This window comes from Passer domesticus, chromosome 1, assembly GCF_036417665.1.
Source record: "Passer domesticus isolate bPasDom1 chromosome 1, bPasDom1.hap1, whole genome shotgun sequence".
Taxonomy (NCBI): domain Eukaryota; kingdom Metazoa; phylum Chordata; class Aves; order Passeriformes; family Passeridae; genus Passer; species Passer domesticus.
This window is the reverse complement of record NC_087474.1, coordinates 36,784,256-36,805,684: the sequence shown is the minus strand read 5'-3', so window position 1 is coordinate 36,805,684 and position 21,429 is coordinate 36,784,256. Positions and strand designations below refer to the sequence as shown.

The 21,429-nt window shown below is 37.1% G+C and overlaps 1 protein-coding gene across 9 annotated transcripts in view; it reads left to right on the top strand.

The window, feature by feature from the left end:
• ZNF385D (zinc finger protein 385D) overlaps nt 1-21,429 on the top strand; it is a 410,794-nt gene that overhangs the window by 260,284 nt on the left and 129,081 nt on the right. For all 9 annotated transcript variants that reach the window (XM_064414290.1, XM_064414306.1, XM_064414280.1 and 6 more), the window contains one exon: nt 19,188-19,330. In XM_064414290.1, coding sequence (XP_064270360.1) covers nt 19,188-19,330 — 143 coding nt within the window. The remainder of the gene's footprint in view (nt 1-19,187; nt 19,331-21,429) is intronic.

Below are 21,429 nucleotides of genomic sequence, written 5' to 3'. Positions count from 1 at the left end.
GCTTCCATGGCCCCCAGAAAAGTAAGAGTTTCAGCTGTGCTAGAATATTAAACTAGACCTATTCTAATTAAGGTAACTGCCAAATAATTTGGGACAGTTGTGTTTAATGACTCCACTTATTTCAAAAGCAAGTTAAATGCTCTTTAAAAATCTTAAAACTGATCATCAGCAGTGCAGTCAAACTGGCAGCCAGTTGGGCATTGGGTCTGGGCTGGAGGCAGCATGATCCAGTGATAGTGAAGGATTTAGCTGTTTGGGTTGCAGATTCTATTTAAATAGATATTCCCTGTACCTTTGCCAGAAGGGACAATGAATATCATGGAAATATGAGCTTAGGTGATTGGATAATTTCAATTGCATTGGCGTCATGTGGGGTGTCCCACCTATGGGAAAATGCATCTGCAGGAGGGAATGCAGTGCTGCAGGTCTCATCGTATTAGAGAAGCTCTGAACACCTGTGGGGCTAGACTCCATCATTCCCTTGTCCACCTCAGCTTTGATGGTTTCCATAGAAAGGCTCCGGAATCATCAGGCAATGAAAGTTACCTTTTTTTTTTTTTCCAGGAAGTGTTTTAACACCACAAACTTCTTTTCTATAAGATTAGCATGCAGCTTTCTACTTCAAACACGTACAGTGGTTATTGTTCTTGTTAATTTCTGCTACCAAGTCATTTATGCCAATAAGGATAATGTGACATTCTTGAGTCAACTGGACTGTTTAGTTCTATGCACTCCTATGCCTAAAATAATTCCCTCTTAGGTTTACATTTGCAAGGAATTCATCTATGTGTGTAGGATGGTGGCTTGCCAGCTTTCCAGTATACGTACAAGTTTGTAGAAAAACTCTTAATTCACAATAGTCCTATTTTTATTTTAGTTTTATTTACTTTCCTGGGAGCCACCACTCCAATGCCTTGTTGAACTCCTTTTTTGCCTCATTAAGGCACATTATTGGCAATATCATTAAAAAAATCAAGACAATTCATTGAATAGTTTAGTAGTTTGTAGTGATTCTCCTTCAGCTAAGAGACTGCATTAGTTAAGCAGAAGAGCAGCAATAAGAAAAGTCTGGGGTTTCTTATCTTCCCCACCTCCCTCACCCCCACCCCCTCACTAGCAGAGGAGGCTTAACATTTTTCTTAGAGCATCATCTCATACAGCTCTGTTGAAGTTTCTGACCACAAATCATATCAAGCTATCATTTCTGTGGGTTTGTAGCTCAGCCAGAAAAAGCTGCATGTGGGAGAAGTTCATTTCTAGTCTGCGGGATTTTTGACATTTGCAGTTGTGTGTCTGGAGCTACTGAATGGACGTCTATTAAAATTGTATATGGGTAATAGTTTCTAGTGACAAGGAAACTGTAATTTGTAATTACAAAGTTGGTTTGACCTTTGAAAGTGAAAAGGCCAAATAACAATATATAGCAAATTTGAAATTTATGATGAATTTTAGGGGTAAAGAGATAAAATCTTGTACTAAATTGTGTCCAATAAGAGGTCATTCCCCATGCTGTTAGAGCAAAACCATGAAATTAGGCAAATATTCTCAAAAATAAATTTCCATGAAAAAAATTTGAAGAGTTTTTAGTTCCCTTGGGTGTGTATAGGCATTTACTGCTTTACATGAGTTTTTCAGCGTGTGATAGCTCTAAGAAATAGCTCATGCCAACTTTTCCTAGCTTTCAGTGAGCAGAAGGAATCCTGAAATCATGTGATGTGGTAAACCTAACACAAGGGGCTTTCTAGTTGTACTTTTTTTGAATTTTATTTTTTTATTTGGGCTAAAACCAACTTGTTTACATCTGCAGACGAAGTTGTAGGGAAACACTGAAGGGCCTTATAAATGCAAGAAATGGATATTTTGTGGGAACCAAATTCTCAGCAAGTGGTCTATTTATTTCAGGCTGTCAGACACTGATTTTTTTTTTTCAGTCTTGTTTTGCTGTTCTTAGGGTTCCATCAGTCTTGGTAGTCTGACTTTACCTATTTAGTAGCATGACCAGGCATGGTCTTGGCAATGCTCTACATAAATATGTTGAAAAGTGCCCAGTGTAGCAACCTAAAGATGAACTCTGCATTGCTTTATTTTGTATACCTGCTGCAATCCCAAGGCTACAGGCAACCTCTAGAACTTCATAAGAGTTCTGTTAATAGAGTTCGTGCTTGACCTTGGACACAGAGATTTATTTTACTTTCACAACTTTTAGAACTGCAAATACTCATGTAGCTGAACACCTGCTTCATTTGATGCTTTCTGTGAACTTAAATCGTCAGTTAAGTGAGAAATAAAATGTAAATTTTTTTGCCATGTGGTAGAAACAGAACTACATACCAACATGAAACAGCTGTCTGTGCTCTAGGTTTTGTCAATGTACTTTAAGTATTTAGCTGTCTGCAGAGTGTAATAAAGAAATCCTATCACTCCCTTTAAATTTTATCTATATTTAGACAAATTACATATACTGCCCAAGTCCAAGTGAAACAGAATAGCCAGAAATACAGGTTTGGGGAGTCTTTCCTTAGACAGTAAATCAAGTCTTTCTGTAAAGCAGAAACAAAGGCAACAGATTTGTGAAGCTACAGACATCCTGTGCTCAACTTTAGAGGAGCAGAAGCCGTAAGGTCCCAGCCTAATGCAGAAATGTGGACGACAGAACTGTGCCAGCATCAGCACTTTAAGGCTGAAGAAGATTCTACAGATCTTGAATTTTGTCATGGTTTGGCCAACACTGCTGATATTTTCTCAGAGTTTCAGGTTAACACGCCCAAAACATTCTGCTGTGAATCAGGTGATTTATGTTGAGTTGCAATTCCAGATCTGTAAAATTGGCTTGAGCTTAGGCTCTGGAATGCAACCCTTATACAAGCAAGCTGTGTTTGGTTTCAGGTTTCTTAGAGGCTTGCATGCAAAATTGCCTCATTACTTGAATTGCTACTTCTAATTAAGCAGATTCAGTATGCTGCAATAATTGTCCTTTAGTATTTCAGCTCAAACTAATACCCAGTATAGCTCTCCTTAAGCCACTGGAATCATATAGAGACACATTGTCTTCTCAACACACTGTCTTTTTTTAGTAAGGTTATGGGAGTTTTTCGATGCCATTTCCAGATACATGAAGCATCATCTTGTCACAGGAAGTATTTTCTTGTCACTGGGATAATTCTGATTTTTTTAAAAATAATGTCAGAAAGAAGGGATGGGCATCTTCTTGCATATTTGGCAATATACTTAGAGTATCTTTATTTTCATCTGCTGTTTATAGTTTCATCATGTATTTCTCTTCTGTATCTTGGTACTTTGTGCGTTTGTTTTGTTTTTAAAGAAAACAGTGACAAATTCTGGATTATACAAGCAAACTCTCTTGTATATAGTGATGTGGGTTGTGTATATGGGGTTTTGATTAATCCTTCAAATTCAGAACCCTTGGTAAATTTTTAATTCCTTTTTAGTAGAATAGCAGATCTCTTTGTTTAAAACTCCTTATTATGGAATGTTTAGTCAGATGTTTAGTCAGATGGAATCACACAAATAAGAGATGGACCCCACTCTTGCATGCACTTCTGATTTAAAAAATAATTAACTTTTCTGACATTGTTTCACTGATTTGAGGGATTGGAATAGTTAAGTATGTGCAAAAGTATTTGTAGGATTGAAGTTTGTCTGTGGCTTAGCAAATCCTTTCATTTCTATAGCAATCTGACAATCGGTTGGCTCACTTCACTGGTTTAATATAATTTCATTCGTGGAAAATGTATTGTGAGATTACCTCTTATGGAAAGCAAAGATGATTACGGTATGTGAAGCTCTCTTCACTCCTTAGCAGCGGAGTGGGAGGATGGGAGGAGGGATCTAGCTTGTCAACACATGGTTCTGTTAAGGCTCTTTGCTCTTGTGTTGTCCTCCTTGCTTCTTACGTTTTGTAAGGTTCTTCTGATCAGATTGAAATCCCAAATTCATTAAAATTCAAAGGTGTTAGTTTTTGTAGAGGGGGTGACATGCTCATCTCAAGTTATAAACCCATATTGAGAAATTACCTGAAACACTTGACACAAAATTCAATTAGATAAAAGCCTGCTGGCTAAATTTAGGCATTACTTCTCTGTTTTAATCTGAAAAAGTAATAAAAATATTAGAAATATGTCAAATGCTGTGATGCAAAAAAGTTGAATTTTATTAGGTCTTCATTCCATATAATTGAAGCAAAGCAATGCAATGCTTAACATGGATGACAGCAAATACATATATACTTATATATATACACACATATATAGAGATATATACATAGATATATACATATACATATATATATATACACACATATGTACATATAACATACTCAATAACATCTGGAATTATAATAGATAGTCTTAAAATTGTGAATCTGCAAGATCCTGATCCTTCTGATCTACATGAATTATCAGAAAAGTGTACGCCGGAATTTTTCTCCTCTTGGTACTGTGTTCTATTTTATCATGGTTACAAGGCTTGGTAGAAATGCCTTTAAAAGCCCCACATTTCCTTTAGTATCTCTCAAATAATTGTGTAATGCAACAGAATCAAAGTTATTTTGTTAATTTTATTTTATTTTTCCACTCCAACAGAGAAAGCCTTAAAAATAAAATAAAACATAGCTGAGAGTTTTTTTCCCTGTGGAATAAATTTTAGTGTCTTATGCCCAAGGCTTGATTTTTTAGAACACCTTAGAAAGAAGGTAGATGAGAAATAGCCTTTGACTAAAACAAATTGAAATGTTTGAGGTGGGTTGCTTTCATACTAGGCCTGTTTCAATATATATTTACTTAGTTCAAGAAATGCTGAGTTACACACCATTAATAACTATGGGGGTAAAATCAGTGAATGCCTAATTTGATTTTTGATAGACACAATGTGAAATTTTAAGTTATATAGGGCTAGAAGTAACTATTTTGACTAGTGAGATTGTGAGCAAGCATGGCTCTCTCTAAAATGTCATTTAAATGTTTTATAACATTTTCTGTGTTTGGTTCCTGGAACAGGGGCTACAAAATTTTAAGATGGCTTGATACACAAGCTTGATATACAAACTATGTTGTGGCTTGGACCACAACATAGCCAGGCTGACTGAAGAGCAGTCCAGGAAAGGTACTATTACTTGAGACTTTATCATATTTTTTTTTATTTAGAGAGGGTTTCAGGCTGTTTCTGTCCTATGTAAAAATGCAGATGAATAGTATTTGTCCCTTCAATCGTGCCCTGGTATCTCTTAGCCATCAGTGAAATCTGCACATTGGTATGCAGACTGCTCCTTGCCACCTTTCATATCCCTGCAGGGGGTGGTTTTCCCCCTGGATTTTTTGGGGTTTTTTGGTTTTGTGGGTTTTTTGGGGTTTTTTTTGTTTTGTTTTTTCTTTTAGAATTTTGCCCATATCAAATGTAACCAAGATACACAGGATACTGGTATGAGACTTCTGTTTACAGCTACAAGCTGTGTGGTCGACTTAGAAAATCCTGTAGCAAAATATGTATCAGAACCTATCAAAATTTCTTTTTGAATGAGGAAAAAGCTCTGAATAGAGTGAATAATCACATGTGGATTTTTCATGGAATAATTTTGTGTCATGTGATAGTAAAATGCACTTAAGGAACATCAGGATAGGATATGGAAAAACTGAAAAGTCATAACTTCATACAGCTTAAAGAGATGTGTATGTATTACTAGGTTTGCATTTTTTGGCCCCGCAGTTTGTGCTGCTTTACAGAAAATTCTTATGTGTACTTGTGTAAGTGTAACTGGACTGTAATCATTAGAATTATCCACCAACAAGAACGATTTACATTAGCCAGGGGCAGGGATTCCCATTCATTAAATCTGTGGAGGACAAGCCTTTATCTATTTCCATAGATGCAGCTTGGAGCATCTGACATGTCATGGATTAGACAAATTGGGTTTGACATGCCTGTGTTTCTGGAAAATAGGACAAAAATTTCTTTTGTCCTTTGTGTCTTGTATGCAAAAGCAGTAGTGCTTTCCCCCCACCTATAAAAAATGACAGATAATTTTGCTTGCTTGAAAATATTTTTTTTAAATTATAGGTATTTTTTATGGAGAGATTTTTAAAAAAAGACCTGCCAGTATTTTCACAAGTGTGTGGGGAAGGACAGTCAACCTAGTAAGTGCCCCATATTCCAGCTCTCAAGCATTTTCCTAGATCAGTCCCATCAGGTGTAAGCTTGCCAGAACTGAAGTTTGCATAGTCCTTTTTTATAAATAGCCATTTTGTTAGAACTTCTCCACTGTAAAAGAATGTATTCACTTCCCCAGAAAAACACTAGCCCTGAGGTCAACGGATTTTTGTGGGCTGCTGGAAACACAAGCTAAATTCCTCCGTGAAGTGAATACACATTTGCACAAATCTAAACTGCTCCAAAATGGTATCATTGTGCAAGTCTTCCCAGTCAGTCAGCAGCCCAACTACTGGGACACTCCCCTGAGGTGCTGAGGACAGAGCAGGCTTCAATATGGGCCTTTGATTAAAATACAGACCTTGATTTCTTTCAATTTTTGAAACTTTTAAAAGAATTTGTTTTTACATGATGTGTAAAAGTGTAGTTTCCATGTAGATCTGAAGAGAAGATCAATTCTGACAGAGCTTTGCAACACGAAAAAGCTGGATTTTTGCCGTTTTCCCTTCTTGTCCATAAGCAATCACATCTTGAAGCAAAACATCAGCCAAATTAGCACAGAGGAATAGATTAATTATCAGTAACTTTACCATGGCATGTGCAAACCCACAGCCTGATTCAAAGATTATTAAAAAATTGTTTCAAACTGGTCCTTTATGACAGGGAATAAAAAGGTTTATAAAAGTGAATTCAATATAGTCTGTTTTGTTATGTTTTCCCAGTTGCAGAAGGGTCATGACTAGGATCTGTTAGTGACAATGAAGGTACCCTGCTTGGATAGTGGAGTCAGTCCTTTGGAATTTGTACTTTCTCTTATCTTTCTTTTTTTTCTTTCATTGCAGTTATGTATGGAGAAGCACAATTGCACAATTTCTTGATGAAAATAAAAACATTTACTCACCAGGATATACTGTGAATTAACACCTAGTTCTGTGTTCCAGCATATCATATGACACATGTTTATCTCTGTTTAAGAAAGGGGGAAAAAAAAAGAGTAAAATCATTTGAATTGCACAAGGGCAGCATGTGATTGCGGTAAATGATGTTTGGCAAAGATGTAATCTGTAGATACCATAGAGTTACACAATTACTACTATTTAAGTATGCTATAACATGTCCTATTTAAGCTTTATTAAAATTAAATCTGTGACTGGATATAGAATTTCCAGGAGACAACAGTTTAATTGATTCTGGACAAGTTTCAAATTTCCTGCATTGATTTCCAACATCCCATTATTTTAATTCCAGTCTTGTTTTGCCTTCTGCTGTCTTACTTCCCCTTCTTTCCCCTCCACTTTTCCCTCTTCCAAACTTGATGTGAACTCCTTGCCCTTAGCATTTTCTTCAGGGTTTTGTGCTCTGTCAGCACCAGCTATCCTTCATGGCTCCCTTGCTGAACTCAAAGCTCTGTCCTGCAGTGCAGAACTGCTGATAGTTTGCATCCCTAGCTTTTTACAGACAGATGAAGAATGGCTGACCAGTTTATCGGGACAGCAAAAAGATTCCTAGCAAGTCAGGAGTGATCTGCAAATTCCTGGTGAATTCCTCATCTCTTCATGCTGGAAGGCTGCTCTGTTGTTAGTGGTCACGCTTTTGCCTTGTGTGAGTGTTCAACTTGAATCTGAACTTTCCTGCAGTGGTGCAAGAAAGCAAAGTCTGATGGCACAGCTCCAGTAAGAGGCAAGCTGATCTCTGTTGCTTAATGTAGAGGGGAGTGACGCTAATCTAATCTTCAAGTACTTGGGTACTTAGCAGAAGATATAGATATTTTTCTCTGCCCAGTACAACAATTTACTTTTTTTTCTTTTATAATTACCTGCTGATGAAAATCCAAGGTATAGTCATGAGTGACGTAGTGAATATGTGATTTCAGATGGCACAAAATTCTGCCCTAGGAAGATTCAAACTTAACAGTTAACTAAATATTTTATCCCTCTCTTCCCCTGTCTCTGTGGGGACAGCAAACTGCCAAGCACTGTCTGCTTTTTCTTTGCTTCTCAATACAAAACATAGGTTGCCTGCTAGGAAAACTTCAATTTTGCATCAACTTATTTTTCCAGAAACTCTTGGCCACAGAGCCTCAGGCTCTTGCTTTTTGCACAAACAGCTGTATCTCCTGAGGACTGAACTTGTTTCATTTCAATAAAGTACAGTAGAAGTTTATGAAAAGTAATGGGTTGGGGTTTAGAGGCAATTGGGCCATGTGATCTAATAGGCTTTTTTTCTAGCTTTACATCCTGAGAAAGAAAGATATTTGTGTTTGCTGTTTTGGCTTAATTTTCTTTAAGACTATCAGGTATTTCATTCAGAGTGGGAGTTATTTCATTGTTGGAAGAAGTTCCTGAGCCAAATAACTTGAAGTGTTTTTAATTTAGAAATACATACCTACAGGAAAAATGACGCTATGATGTATAATTTATCTTGACAAGTATCTTTCAAACCACCATGTACTGAAAAGTTCTTTATATCCAGGAGCCCATTCTGTAAAACGTACTTCTCTCTATTGTGGCTCTGGTCACTGTCCATTACTAAATTTTTAAAATTACTAATTTTTCCACTTATCCTTTTACCTACCTATGAAAGATCATAAACCTAATAATTTTAAACACATATGTGTTGGGGCATTTTTTATGAATGAAAATTTTTGAGACTGTGGTAGGGTCTGATGTATTGTGCAAGCATTTATGCCGTTACGCATGGGAAAGAAAAATGACAAATGTGATTTTATTTCAATAAGTATGTGTTTTTGTCACATACATATGCATAGGTAGACCTGTCTGTGCAACTCTGTGAGGTTTATTCAGGAGGGAATCATGGTCCAGGCTATGAGACACTGGCGTAGGTTGACAGAGATATTTTCATGTCCATTTTTGCTGCCTGTGAGACCAACAGCCAAGTGCATGTGCAAAACCATAGACTTTCTGCCACTTCTTTTCATCAATGCACCTCTCTCCTTCCTTTCCTTCTACTCCCTCTATGGAGCTAGCTTTGACTTTGCTCTTTTGGCCTGGATTCTGCCATCCCTCTCCTAACTTCATCACTTTCTGAAGTTGATCTGCCTGTTATTCAGTAAAGCAATAGAGGTTTGACAGCTAGCAGAAGAGTGAAGTGGTACCCTGGAAATATTCAGTAACTTGTCATTAAGTTCCATTTACTTTGCACTATGCAGTTACAAATGTGTAAAAGCGCTTTCCGGTGAATTATTAATGCTAAATGGAATTATTAGTGCTGAAGAGAAGATGCATTGCTACACAGAACTATTTTCATAGAGTTTACTAGTGGAGTGTGTCCATTTCATGGCATTAGTTACATATTCTTCTCAGTCGTGTGCTTGGTTCATTTCAAGTAAAGACACCAGAAGTTAATAGTTATTTCTTCCCCAAGCATGCTTTTGAAAAATGGCACTTTTAGAGCTGATAATATATTCATCATATTCAATATATTCATAAAAATGAAACATTCTTTGAAAATCTGTTTGCAATACAGTGTTCTTCTGATTATTAATCCTTGGAAATTTGTGCTCATTATACCATAAACATGACCTTTATAAAACCATCAGAAAAATCCAACTGCAGAATATGCCAGGTCAAAGACTTTTTAAAATGTCAAAAAGCATAAAGCTTTAAAATTAATGTGATTTTTATAATACTTGGCTGATGCTTGTATTTTTGCTTAGCTAATTTATTTATGGTGGGGGTTTTTTGAGCCTTTGTGGTTAGGATCTACCAGGAGAATGTGAGCTCAGGGGAGCACACTTTGGGATGCGTGGGGCCTTCAGCACTTTCTTGTGTTCCAAAGTTTAGATTCAGTTATTTTGTAGCCACATTTTTGCTGGACATGATCTGATAAGATCCAGTATCTCTCCAATAAAGGCTACAAACCATATACTGACCCACTGGTTAGGAAACCTACGTGATGTGTCAGTAAATAATGGTGCAGTCAGTTCAACAGTGTCACAAAATATGTTTGTAGGCTGAAAGGTGTCGAGAAACACCGTGTATGCAGCTTTGGGGAAATGCACATTTGTAACACTGTGACCTTTTTCTAACTTCATCGAGGTGTAGTGCTCCTTTGAAAACACCCATGCTTCCCACCCTAGCTTGAGTCTGAAAGTAAATCTTTCTGCTGCAGGCTAGAAATCATGCTAGGGAGCTGCTTTATGTGGCAATAACTAGCCAAGATCATCATGAAAAGAAAAAGGAAAACCTGTTTTTTATACAGAATCACAGAATCAGTCAGGTCAGAAGGGAACACAGTGGGTCATCTGGTCCAGAGCACATGGCACAGGACTGCATCTGGATTGTTCTTGAGTATCTCTGGTGAGGGAGACTCTACAACCTCTGAAAAGTCTGTTCCAGGGCTCAATCACCCAGACAGTAAAAATGTTTCTCATGTTCACCTGGAACTTGCTGTGCATTGGTTTCTACCCATTGCCCCCTGTCCTATTACTTGGCAGCACTGAGAGGAACCCAGCTTCACCCTATTGACACCCTCCCTTCCAACACTTATTTACATTGAGGTCCCTTCTAAGCCATCTGACTCTGTACATTTCTAGCTCACTCTGTGCAAGGCAGGCATTTAGCTTCCTTGGATTCATTTTCTTACCAAAGAAAGTACAAAGCAGTACAAAACGTGAGACGTATGGGAAGAAATTGTAAAACAGAGCTGGGGATATATAGTTTGCCAAAAGAAAATAGAATCATTAGTGCATCTTTAGACTCATTGGTGAACTCCTCTTCCCTCTAGCATTTATGGCACCAAAGGAAGAGCAAGTTTTGACATTGTCTGTGAGATCATTCAAGTCTAAGTGAAAGCACATTCTGCTTGCTATTAGCCTACAACCAAGAGAGGATATTACAGTGCTCAGAGCACTAAATTTGGGGACCTTGAGGTCAGCTCCTTTGTCTGCCACAGATTCCTGTGCAAGCTTTGAGAAGAAGACTTTTCCTGTCTGTCCTAGGTAGGTTGGTTCCTAGCTGAAAAATTGGGATAATCTCTTGCCAGGCAAAAATGTCCAGAGAATTAACACCAGAATTTCATACAGAAAAAAATGAGCCTGCTGGGTATTTTTTTTTTTTGGTAAGGCATATAGAAATTAAAAACTCCTCCCTTCTAAAGAGGGAGGAGAGCTGAGGTTCATGGATATTCTAGTTTATCTTCTCCAAAATCATGACTTCTAGTCTTGGGCTTTCTGGTTCTCTGGTAGTTGGCATGTTTAGTACTTGGTATGGGCAGCTGATAAGAAGCATGCTGACCAAATTGGACAATTTCTAGTTGTTTCCTTATACTAGAAACAGAAAGAACTTTACAGAAAGTGGGACATTCATTTTGGATCATTTAACTTTCAGTTATCCAACAGTTTCCAATAGGAAAAAAAAATCCAAATTTGTCTGACCAACTGCAATAAAAGCCCAAAGGACTCTGAAGAGCTCAATTAGGTAGGTCATGTTGCTAAAATAAAAAGCTAAGTCTCTGCCCCTGTACAATTTGAAATCCATATAAGATGTGGCCCATAGTGGGTTAGACAAATTCCTTGCTTGGAAATGTTAGGTACTGAAGTTCAGGTCATGGTTTTTCAGTAGCTGTTATGTAAATATCCAAAACACAACATGCCAGTATTTTATTCAGCAGAGTGTTTCCTGGGGTCCATAGCATATTTTAGATATGGGGCAAAAGAGCTGATACTTTGTGGGGTTAATGGGGGCTCTGACATTAATTAGCCCTGAGGCCTGAGGGGAGTGAGATCTGCACAGTGCTGATACTTCAGTCCCACTCAGTCAGAACTGGGCTTCATTGTCTGCAAGGTGGGCCCACCTTCCTGTAATGCAGATGATAAAGGAACAGGAGGGAAAAAGGTAGCAAAATGGGAGCAGAAACCTTTGTTTAGCAAAGTAAAGTTAAAAATGACAGGAGATAATGGGTATCAGACTACATATGGAAATTTGCCTCTGCCTTTTCCCAGTCCAGCATCATAATAGTAGTTTCACATGTTACTACAATGAAAAGAGAAATTTACTCCCCTGTACACCTAGAGGAGTACATTTTCCAATCAAAATTATTGGGATCTATGATCTTATGTGTTTCAAAATACTAGTATGTGTGAAAGAAAAGACTTGAAAAAACACTGCATGCTGCATAGCTGCAGGCTTCTAAAACTAATAATAATAATAAAAAGAATTCTTTTTCTAAACTAGCTCACTTTGCAGGAACCAGAGAATAAATATTTTCTCTAGAAAAAATAATACTTTGAATAGCAGCAAATGACCAGAGTTGATTCAAACTTTCCAGGTGAACAGTATACGTGCTGAAAAATGCTGTCTATAAATAAACAGTGGGTACTGATTTGTGCCAATCTGAAAAAAAAAAGGAAGAGAAGAAAATATTTTTGTAATGAGTCACTTTGAGTTGTTTGGATCTGGATGTTTGAATTTTGCCAATATTTAAATAATAAAAACAGGTGTATCTAAGTAGGAGCTATAGGGTGTCATTTTAGGTGAAAGAAGAGTTTCAGCTGACACAATGGTGGGGTTTTCCCCCCCTTAATTGTCACGATTTTTTTGGTTTGGCCAGTGAACTGAAAAATCAATTACTGACAGATCTTCACAGCTGAGACAGTGTTGCATTCATGCTCTTCAAAGTGAATAGCCACTGCTAGCATTGCTAACAGCAAAACCTGTGAAAGAAGAGCTTGTGTGGCCACAGAGTGTACTTGATCCTCAAGCTGTCTCAGGAGAACCAGCAGGATTGAGGATGGTGTGGTTGGAGTCTCATTTTGAAGGCTCTTCTTTTCAACTGGGCTTCAATTATTTAATACAGTTGGATTTTTTTTTTTCTTTCTTTTCCGGACCTAAGAGTGATAGTATGTAAAAGTATTGTGTTTAAATGTGGCTACCATATTTTTTTTTTAAAAAATTGAATTTATTAAATAATGAAAGCACTCTCCAAAAAGAGTATATGAACAATACAGAATTTGAAAGCAGTTTAAGAGTCTTATTTCCCCTTCTAAAAGAAATAATTTTTAAAAATAAACAAACCACTCAAAATTATAAAAAAACCCTTTCAAGAAGCTGAGTTCTAAGATTATAAATGGTCAGAAAACAGATTTTCTGAGCTCTAAATTCTCTATTCACATAATTTGTTTACATCTAATCTCCTTTCAGTTCTTAGGTAATAATATATAGCTTACAAAAAAGAAATATTCAAAATCAAAAGTTTATCTCTGTACACACATGAAAGATACAGGTTGCACGTTAGCTAACTTTCTGTTTGCCGAGTTCATATTTTAGCCACTTTATTACAACAACTACAACTAAGTAGTTTGGTGATTGAGTCTCATTTTTCCGTGCCTGGTTAGATCACTGGTACTACTCATTCTGCAGCTGAATTTACCTTTAAGGAGATGATTCAGCAGTTTTTGAGAAAAGTATCTGTTGTTAAAATTAAGAGTATCATACAGTGATAAAAAGGAGTACCCTAGTGACTATGGACCATGACAAACTACATTAAACTAATTTCTAAAAACCACATCTACAATTCATGTCATATTTTCTCTGTTAGATCTCAGAGAAGTTTATTCTTTTCATTTTGGATATCTAAAAATTTTATGTTTTATCAGATTCTGTGATAATATAAGTGTGATATCTGTTATTTTCGATCATGAAAGAGCATTATTCACCATGGATAGCCTGCTGTTCTTAAATGCTTGTGTTTTTATTGTATTTTCAAAAAAATCCCTCCAAATATACCATTCCTTTGGCCCACTGGCAAACTTGATTCATAACAAATTAAAAGTTCTAGCTAATATTGACCTATCCAAATGTAGGCTTATTAATATTTATAACCTTGACCATGAGCTTCCTACATATCATTTCCCTTTTACACTTTAAAATAGCCTGGGTCATAGTTCTTGAAAAGTTTTCTATGAAAATTCCTGATTTTGCTCAGGCTGTCTAGGTTATATTTTAATACTTAGTGCTTGTGTACTATTAGATATTAGGTTCCTGTGTAAAAGGTATTAATTACAGCTTTTGAAGCTCTTTTAAATCCTCCTAAAAGTCAACTTTTCAGTTGGAAATGTGTGGTACTTTCCCAGCTTCTCCACTGAGTCATACCAGCTGGAAGGTTCTCTGAGCTGTTGCCAAGGCACAATGTGTGTATTTTTTTGACCTCAGAGAAGTTATAATGGAAATATTAAGAGAGGTGTGAGATGGGTTGTAAAATATGGAAATATCCATATCTAAGAGAAACCACTTTATGATCCTGAAAACCAACTCAGACTCTAAGAAGGAAGGGAAAGGGTACATTAGTTGAGTGTCCTTGCTGTATTCAAAATAGCTGTTCGCATGGACAGGAGGAAAAACTTGCAAAGTAGTGAAGGAATGAAAATAAAATTCTGCAGAGATTTGCTTTTTCACTCAATGTTTATGGTGGTAATAGTGATGGAAGAACTGCAAAAGATTTAGATTAATGGGGTATTAGTTTAGAGTTTCTGCCCAGTTTACATACCTCTAAGTTTCAAATGCATTGCAAAAAATTATCTACATTTTTGTGTCTGCAAAATCTGAGCTAGATTCTTCCTTTGGAGAGACTATTTGATAATGCATCTTGTGATTCTTTTTCTGGAAATTAAATCTGCAGTTAAGTTTAAATTAGAGGGATTTGGAATGAGGGCGTGCATGAGGAAAGACTGTGCAAAGAAAGATGTAACATAACTTTCTCTATCGCCATGTCATAGAATATAACAATAAGTGGTTGCCAATTTGCTGAGCTGTTTGATAGGGAACCTGAAGAATAAGGATCTTGGCCTTCTTGAAAAACACTAAGGAAACTTGCTATTTATTGTCCTGTATTAAAAACCACCCTGGTTTATGATATATGTTTACTCTAGGGCTGTTTCATTTGGTTTCCTATGTATATATTCAGTCTTTGTGATTCTCTTAACCCAGATTTTAGGGTGAGTACTTACAGCTGTTTAATCTTTACCTAATACTGATCCAAGCAAAACTTCAGGTGAACTGGGCACAGAAATTTACATGGGAAACTTTCTTTTCAGTAACTGCTATTTCATTGAAAGCAAAAATTTCCCCAGAATGTGTTAATTTTTTGTAAAGAATTGTCACCAAAAAAATTTGTGAAGATTAAAATGTAAGCATTTTTAATGACACATGGTTTCTTATTTTTAGAATTATTCTCATTTTAAAATCTATTTTCAGTTCTACAGTGAAACATAGTCTCTAAAGTCAAAATGGGTTAGAGTTGAAGCAGGGGAAAGGACAGACACCAGTATTTGTTTCAATTCATACTCAAAAAAAAAAAAAAAACAAACCAATTCCTCATGGAATGGATAATTTGAGGCATAACGAGCAGGAATCCACTCTTCATCTATTTCTGTCATATTCACTTCATTTGGGCAAGAAAGGTTTTGTCCTGATTAAGCTCACTTCACCAGTGATTTCAGGAGAACCCACCTGATTGGGATGTGTCACCAAGAGCATGAACCTTATATTGCTCACATTCCTTTGTAGCACGTGGGCTGTCTGTGCCCAGAACATGGTGTTGTATTTCCAACCAGATTACCCAGCAGTAGGGCAAAATGTCTAGTTCCAGCTGGAGAAACAGAACTGTATCCCTGTGCAAAAATGAGGTGTTTGATTGACACTGGAGGAGTTCTCGAAAACAGGATCATTGTGATATAGGAAGGGGCAAAGGTTTGTTGCAAGATTTTCCCCAAACTTGTGTGCTCACACTTACTGTAGATGTATAGCCAGTGTCTCTGTCCAAGAGATTGTCTTGCCTATGATTTAAATTATTTGAAAATTAAAGAAACAAATGACTACTTCAAACTTGGGTAAAAATGCTAAACTTCTAAGTAGTATTATTCTTGGTCTCCTTACAAAGAGAATTAAAGTAACAATATTGATGTGAATTTTTTCAAATGTATGAACATTCATCTCCCATTTAGAATCTGATTCTTATCCTCTTTAGAAAGACATGAGACTTTAACTTGTAAAACTGGAATTAGAAAATACTGTATTATCCTGCCATTTTAAGGTGTAGCATGCTCCTCATAAAGACAAGGTTATCTATGTGAACTTCAGGTAATAATAATGAGTGTTAAGCGCAGGCTGTGGACAAAACCTATCAGTGTTGTGGCATTTTATCCTAGTTTTATTGGTCAGTGTTATCCAAACCTTGCTGTTAGAAAGCTTGTAAAAAGGCTGACATTAAACCTTCACCCTCATTGTGTGTTGATCAGCAGTGCTGCATCTGCTCAGGGAATGCTATGGAGGTCTTTGTGGAGAAACTCATCCTACACAGTACTAAAACTGACATAGGCAAATGTTATGGTTCTTCATTGTAATCCGGTGTTAACGCTTGGAATTTGTCTGTGTGTACTTTTCAAGATCTCTTCTCAGTGGTCTTCTACCCTTCTCCATCCCTCTGCTAATGGATTAGGTGTGAAATAGTTAATGCTGGCATTCTCAAAGGTTGCCCAAGCTAAACTGAGTCACAAAAATGGTTGCCATTGGTTCAGTTTTTCTGTTGCAGATTCTAGACTACAACTCTGTGTATGTTAAATTGAAAGAGAAGTAATTTTTGCAGCCATAAATATTAGAGAAGTACTTAAGCAAACACTCAGATTTCATGATGCCTCTCACATGCTCCATCATTTAGAGACATGTCTGACACTATTGAAAACACAGAGAGCAGCTGTACTCCTGAACATACTAATTTTCTGTGCCACTGTAGCCAGGACTGTGGTAGATTTTAGACTCTGTTCCACAGGCTCTGAGTCCCAGCCAAGGTCCTGCAGAGCTGGCTGGATTTTTCCATTTAAAGCTTGTTCCTGTCCCCAGATGGCTTTGCCTCGCACTGGCTGGCAGCAGCAGGTGTGTGAGTGCCGAGTCATGCCACAGGAAAGGATCACAGAATAGAAATATTTCATCCTCCGTGGCTTGGTATCTCAGATGAGTTTGGGATAGCAGTACTTTTGCTCTGGGTAATTCAAACCTGTGAAGCTCTTCTCTGTAGCACTGAGATAGTACAGCCAATGAGCTGTGTCCCCATGCACAGGTGACATTTCACAGTCCAGTTTGCATCTGTGAGTTACAGAATGTTTGATTACACTAAAATTCTTTGCTATTGCCATGCAAATGTTCACCTTGAAATTTCTGTGCGATTCTGTACAATCTCAGGTGCAATCTGTATTTTTTTTCTTTAGTAAGCGTGACTTCTTCTTTTCATGATGTGTGAAAGTTTTATATAATTAAAGCTAAGTATTTCCAGCATTTTAAAAAGTACCTTTATGGCTCTTTCCTATTCTGAGGTAGTATGATTGGCATGTTCAACACTACATCATCATCATTCTGACCTGTTATATTTATTTTTACCATGTTTTTGTAACCATGTCATGGGAATGTAACTATTGCCAAAGCAATGGCAATCAAATACTTGATAATTCTATGCTGCTTGCGCTCTGATTTTCTGTTGCCTAGGTCCTCAGCTGCTGCATTCAAAAACTTTTGGTTTCTTATACACTTACAGTGAGGTACAATGTAGAAGCTACCCCAAAAATGACAGTTATTCTTGGGATTAAAAACTATCATGAGACTACAGTGACCCCCTAATCCACTACCTTTAATTTAATAGTGATTCTTAGTGAAAGGCTTCACAGAGGAGCTGAAAGTTGGCAAAAAATACAGTCTTCAAAATCAGGCTCCAGCTGATTTTATATCTAGAAGCACAACGTGGATGATCTACAACTGGTTAATTAAGTCTTATGTTTTTAGCCCTCAACTAGATGTGTAACATGACAAAACTTGATAGCAGATTTGCTGGCCAAATATGGAGAGATGTCATATATCTTCCTGACTACTTCATATTTGCACTCTTAAAGGATGCATGCAACTTGTCTAATAAAATGTCTGTATGTATGCGAGGGAAAAAAGAAGCAGATTTTGGATATCTCTCTCTGTTGATCTGTCTGCCTGTGTCCCTATTTTGTGAGTAGGGTAAAACTCCCCTTTCATTTTTTTAAATTGTTTCTTGGACTCTTACCAGCAGGTTTTTACAGTCTGTTGCCTGCCTCTCGGATTAGAAGAATACTGGCATATTTTAACAGTTTCCTAGGATCCAAATAGTCTTTAATTAACAGGGAATTGATGTTTTGGAGTGCAACCAATAAAGGAGACACTGAAAGCAGAGAATGAACTTGGATCCTTCCAGCTTGTAGCTGGCTGTGGCCAGGGGCAAACAAATAAGCAAAATAGGTTCCACTGCAAACAGGTAGTGCCTTATTGGTATGCAAGGGTATTTCTTCATTTACATTGCGTTCCCACAGAGCTGGTGGTTAGCTGGGAGGAGATTTCTGCTGCACAGAGTCTGAATCCTGAATCCAATAGCTCCACCCCTTACAAAGAGCAGAAAGTGTTCGTCGGTACCTTCCCATAAACAGAATTTCAGTGGCTCCTGAAACTGTTATTTTTAGATTTGTATTGATCAACTGTTGAGGCAGCAAGGTATGTTGGGTTTGTGAGGTTTAGAAAGAAAGAGAATCCATTGGCTCCATGACTAGCTTTTAATTCAAAAACCAGAAGTCTGCAAATAACAACTTTTGCTGAGCTGAACGGCAAGTTGTTCTTTATCTTTTTGAGTAATCTGCCTTTGTAGGGTTGAGCCAACAGGGTAGGGATGAAATTATAAAGAATGAAACTAGCTGAAGTTCTCAAGGGAAGTTAGACATATGCTGAACTGTTGTTGCAGATTGTCCATGGAAATAAATGGTTTATAAGGTAATTCTAACCACGATAGACTGAAACATAAAACAATTGCTGGCAAAGAATTATAACCAACTCAATCACTGAGTCAGCTGTGCATTTTTTCACTAATGCAGTAATTTTTGGACAAGTCAAAATATATTTGTTTGATGCAATATTATCTTTTTATTGTTGCTTTGCGCGTGTGCGTGCGTTTTGGCTTTTATCCCCCCACTAAGCTGAATGCTTTCTGTCTCTCTGTACGTGCAGGTGGTACATGCCAGAGCCCTGCTCTTCCAGCCCTTGTGCGTCCTCCTGCACCACCCTTGCAGCCATCGCTGGATATTAAGCCGTTCCTCCCGTTTCCTCTGGACACTGCTGCAGCAGTGAATCTCTTCCCCAACTTCAATGCAGTAAGTACTCTCCCAACAGTTACACTGAACCACAGCTTCCATGGAAGACTCAAGAGGGTACAAAACAGGATTTTATGTACTCCATTAAACCTGGAATATCCTCTTCCTTACTGAGGGCCAAATAGCTCTTTCAGACACGCCAATAGGCCATAAATTGAAGCCTACCTGGGTGTTAGTCAGAAGAAATGTAGAAGGAAAAAAATTATATGATCCTGAGTGACGTGAAATAAAGTTTCAGGCCATATTCAGTCCCCGGGCTTGTGAATTTCCCACAGTAATTTAGGACATGCAGAGCTTCACTAACTTACAGTTCACCGCAAATCTCAGAGAGGGAAAGTTTCAGAGCAATGGGATTCTGCATCCCATCTCCAACACCCTTCTTGAGAAATACTAAAAATTTACAGACCCTAAAGGAAAAAAACCTCTGTCAGGGCAAATAGAGTAAGAATGAGAACAACATTAGCTGTTGTATGAGCTATTCAGTGGGAAGCAATCCAGGGTATTTGTTTCAGGTTAAGTTGTGTTATTTTTCATATCTTAGGTTTAAACTAGGATAGATTTCTCCCTTTTTCTTTACTTAGTCATGCTATGCATGATTATAGAAATCCTATTCCTTTTTTAGTATTTTAATTATTTTACTGACATATGTCATTAATGTTCCAGTTTTCCTGTTTGAGACTGAGATACTTAATACTACTAAAAAAAAAGGATGTACATTGGTTTTATGTTAGTTTTGATGTTATAGAATTATGCCCCTTTTCAATTACTTTTTGATGCTCTTTTCCTTATTTACACATACTCTACATACAAAAAAGCCCTCCTAAGAGCATGTGCGCTTACCTACTTTGAAAGAAAGAGGAGGGAATGGAATTTTCCATTCTGAACCAATTCTAATTGACATGCAGAAATCTTAATTGAAATAATTAAGAGTAGTAAAGGAACATGTGCATTCTAGAAAAAGAAATTATAGCAATCAATAGCAAATTTCTGTATTTAAATGTTTGTTTTTTACCTTTCATAGATGTTCATTTTGCTTTAAAGTAATTAAAATAAGCTAATTGTCAAAGCTATTTATACAGTCTTGAATTCAAGAAATTCTCAGCATTAACAGAGAAACTACAAGTCTTAAAAAGCACAGAAACAATATGTCAATGAACTACTGTTTACAAGTAAACTTTAAGAAGTCTGTTAGTATGCCACAAGGTTTTAAAATGAGCTGAGTCTAACCAAGGTACTGATAACCCATCATGAAATGGATACAACTTGTTTAGTGTGCGTTAGAGTTGAGGTTTTTTTAACCGAGTTAAACAGCGTCTTGTGATCACTGTTTGTAGTTAATGCAATGAATTTTTAAAAGATATCTATTAGAATTTCTTGTATTTTTTGTCCTCAGGATTCTCCCTGGTTCAGAGTCTGCAGATTGATTTGCTAATTGTTTAATTATAGAACTAAAATGGAGTTTTAATGATGAATGTTAATAATGGTTAATCCTGTGCTACTCTATAAATTTCCAGTTTCTTCCTTCATACACAAACTCCTTTGCTGCTATAATTATTTTGAGGAAGGGGTAGATAAGTCGTGCTTATATTAATTTGGAAGTAAGAAAGTAAAAATAGACTCATATCAAAACCATGTTATTCCTGAACATTATCTTAGTAGCATATAATTTGGTAAGAGCACTGGTAAAGTGAGCCTAGTTTTCAGGAGTGAGACTTGAAGCCCTTTTTAACAGCACTCTGAAATCTGTTCCCATGCAAAATGCTGCTTCCTGTGATGTGTGGCCATCTGCCAAGTCCACCTTTGGCAGATATGTCAGTCCTGAGTGTGAGGATGCTGTCATCAGAGCTGCTGTCACCTGCCTTGCTGCTCATAGTTTATGCCTTGCTAAGTGACCTTTGCCTTCTCATCATGTGTGCTGACATGCAGCATCATCCTCCGTGTTCCCATTTTCTTTGTGAGCAGCACATTATTGAACGCTGCTATGTTTAGCTCATATGCCAGGGATGGTTAGCAGCAACCTCCAAATGCATAGACTAGCTGAATTTTGCAGAGTTCCAGAAATTCTCTCCAAGCTGACAAAACTTTTGGGGGACACATCA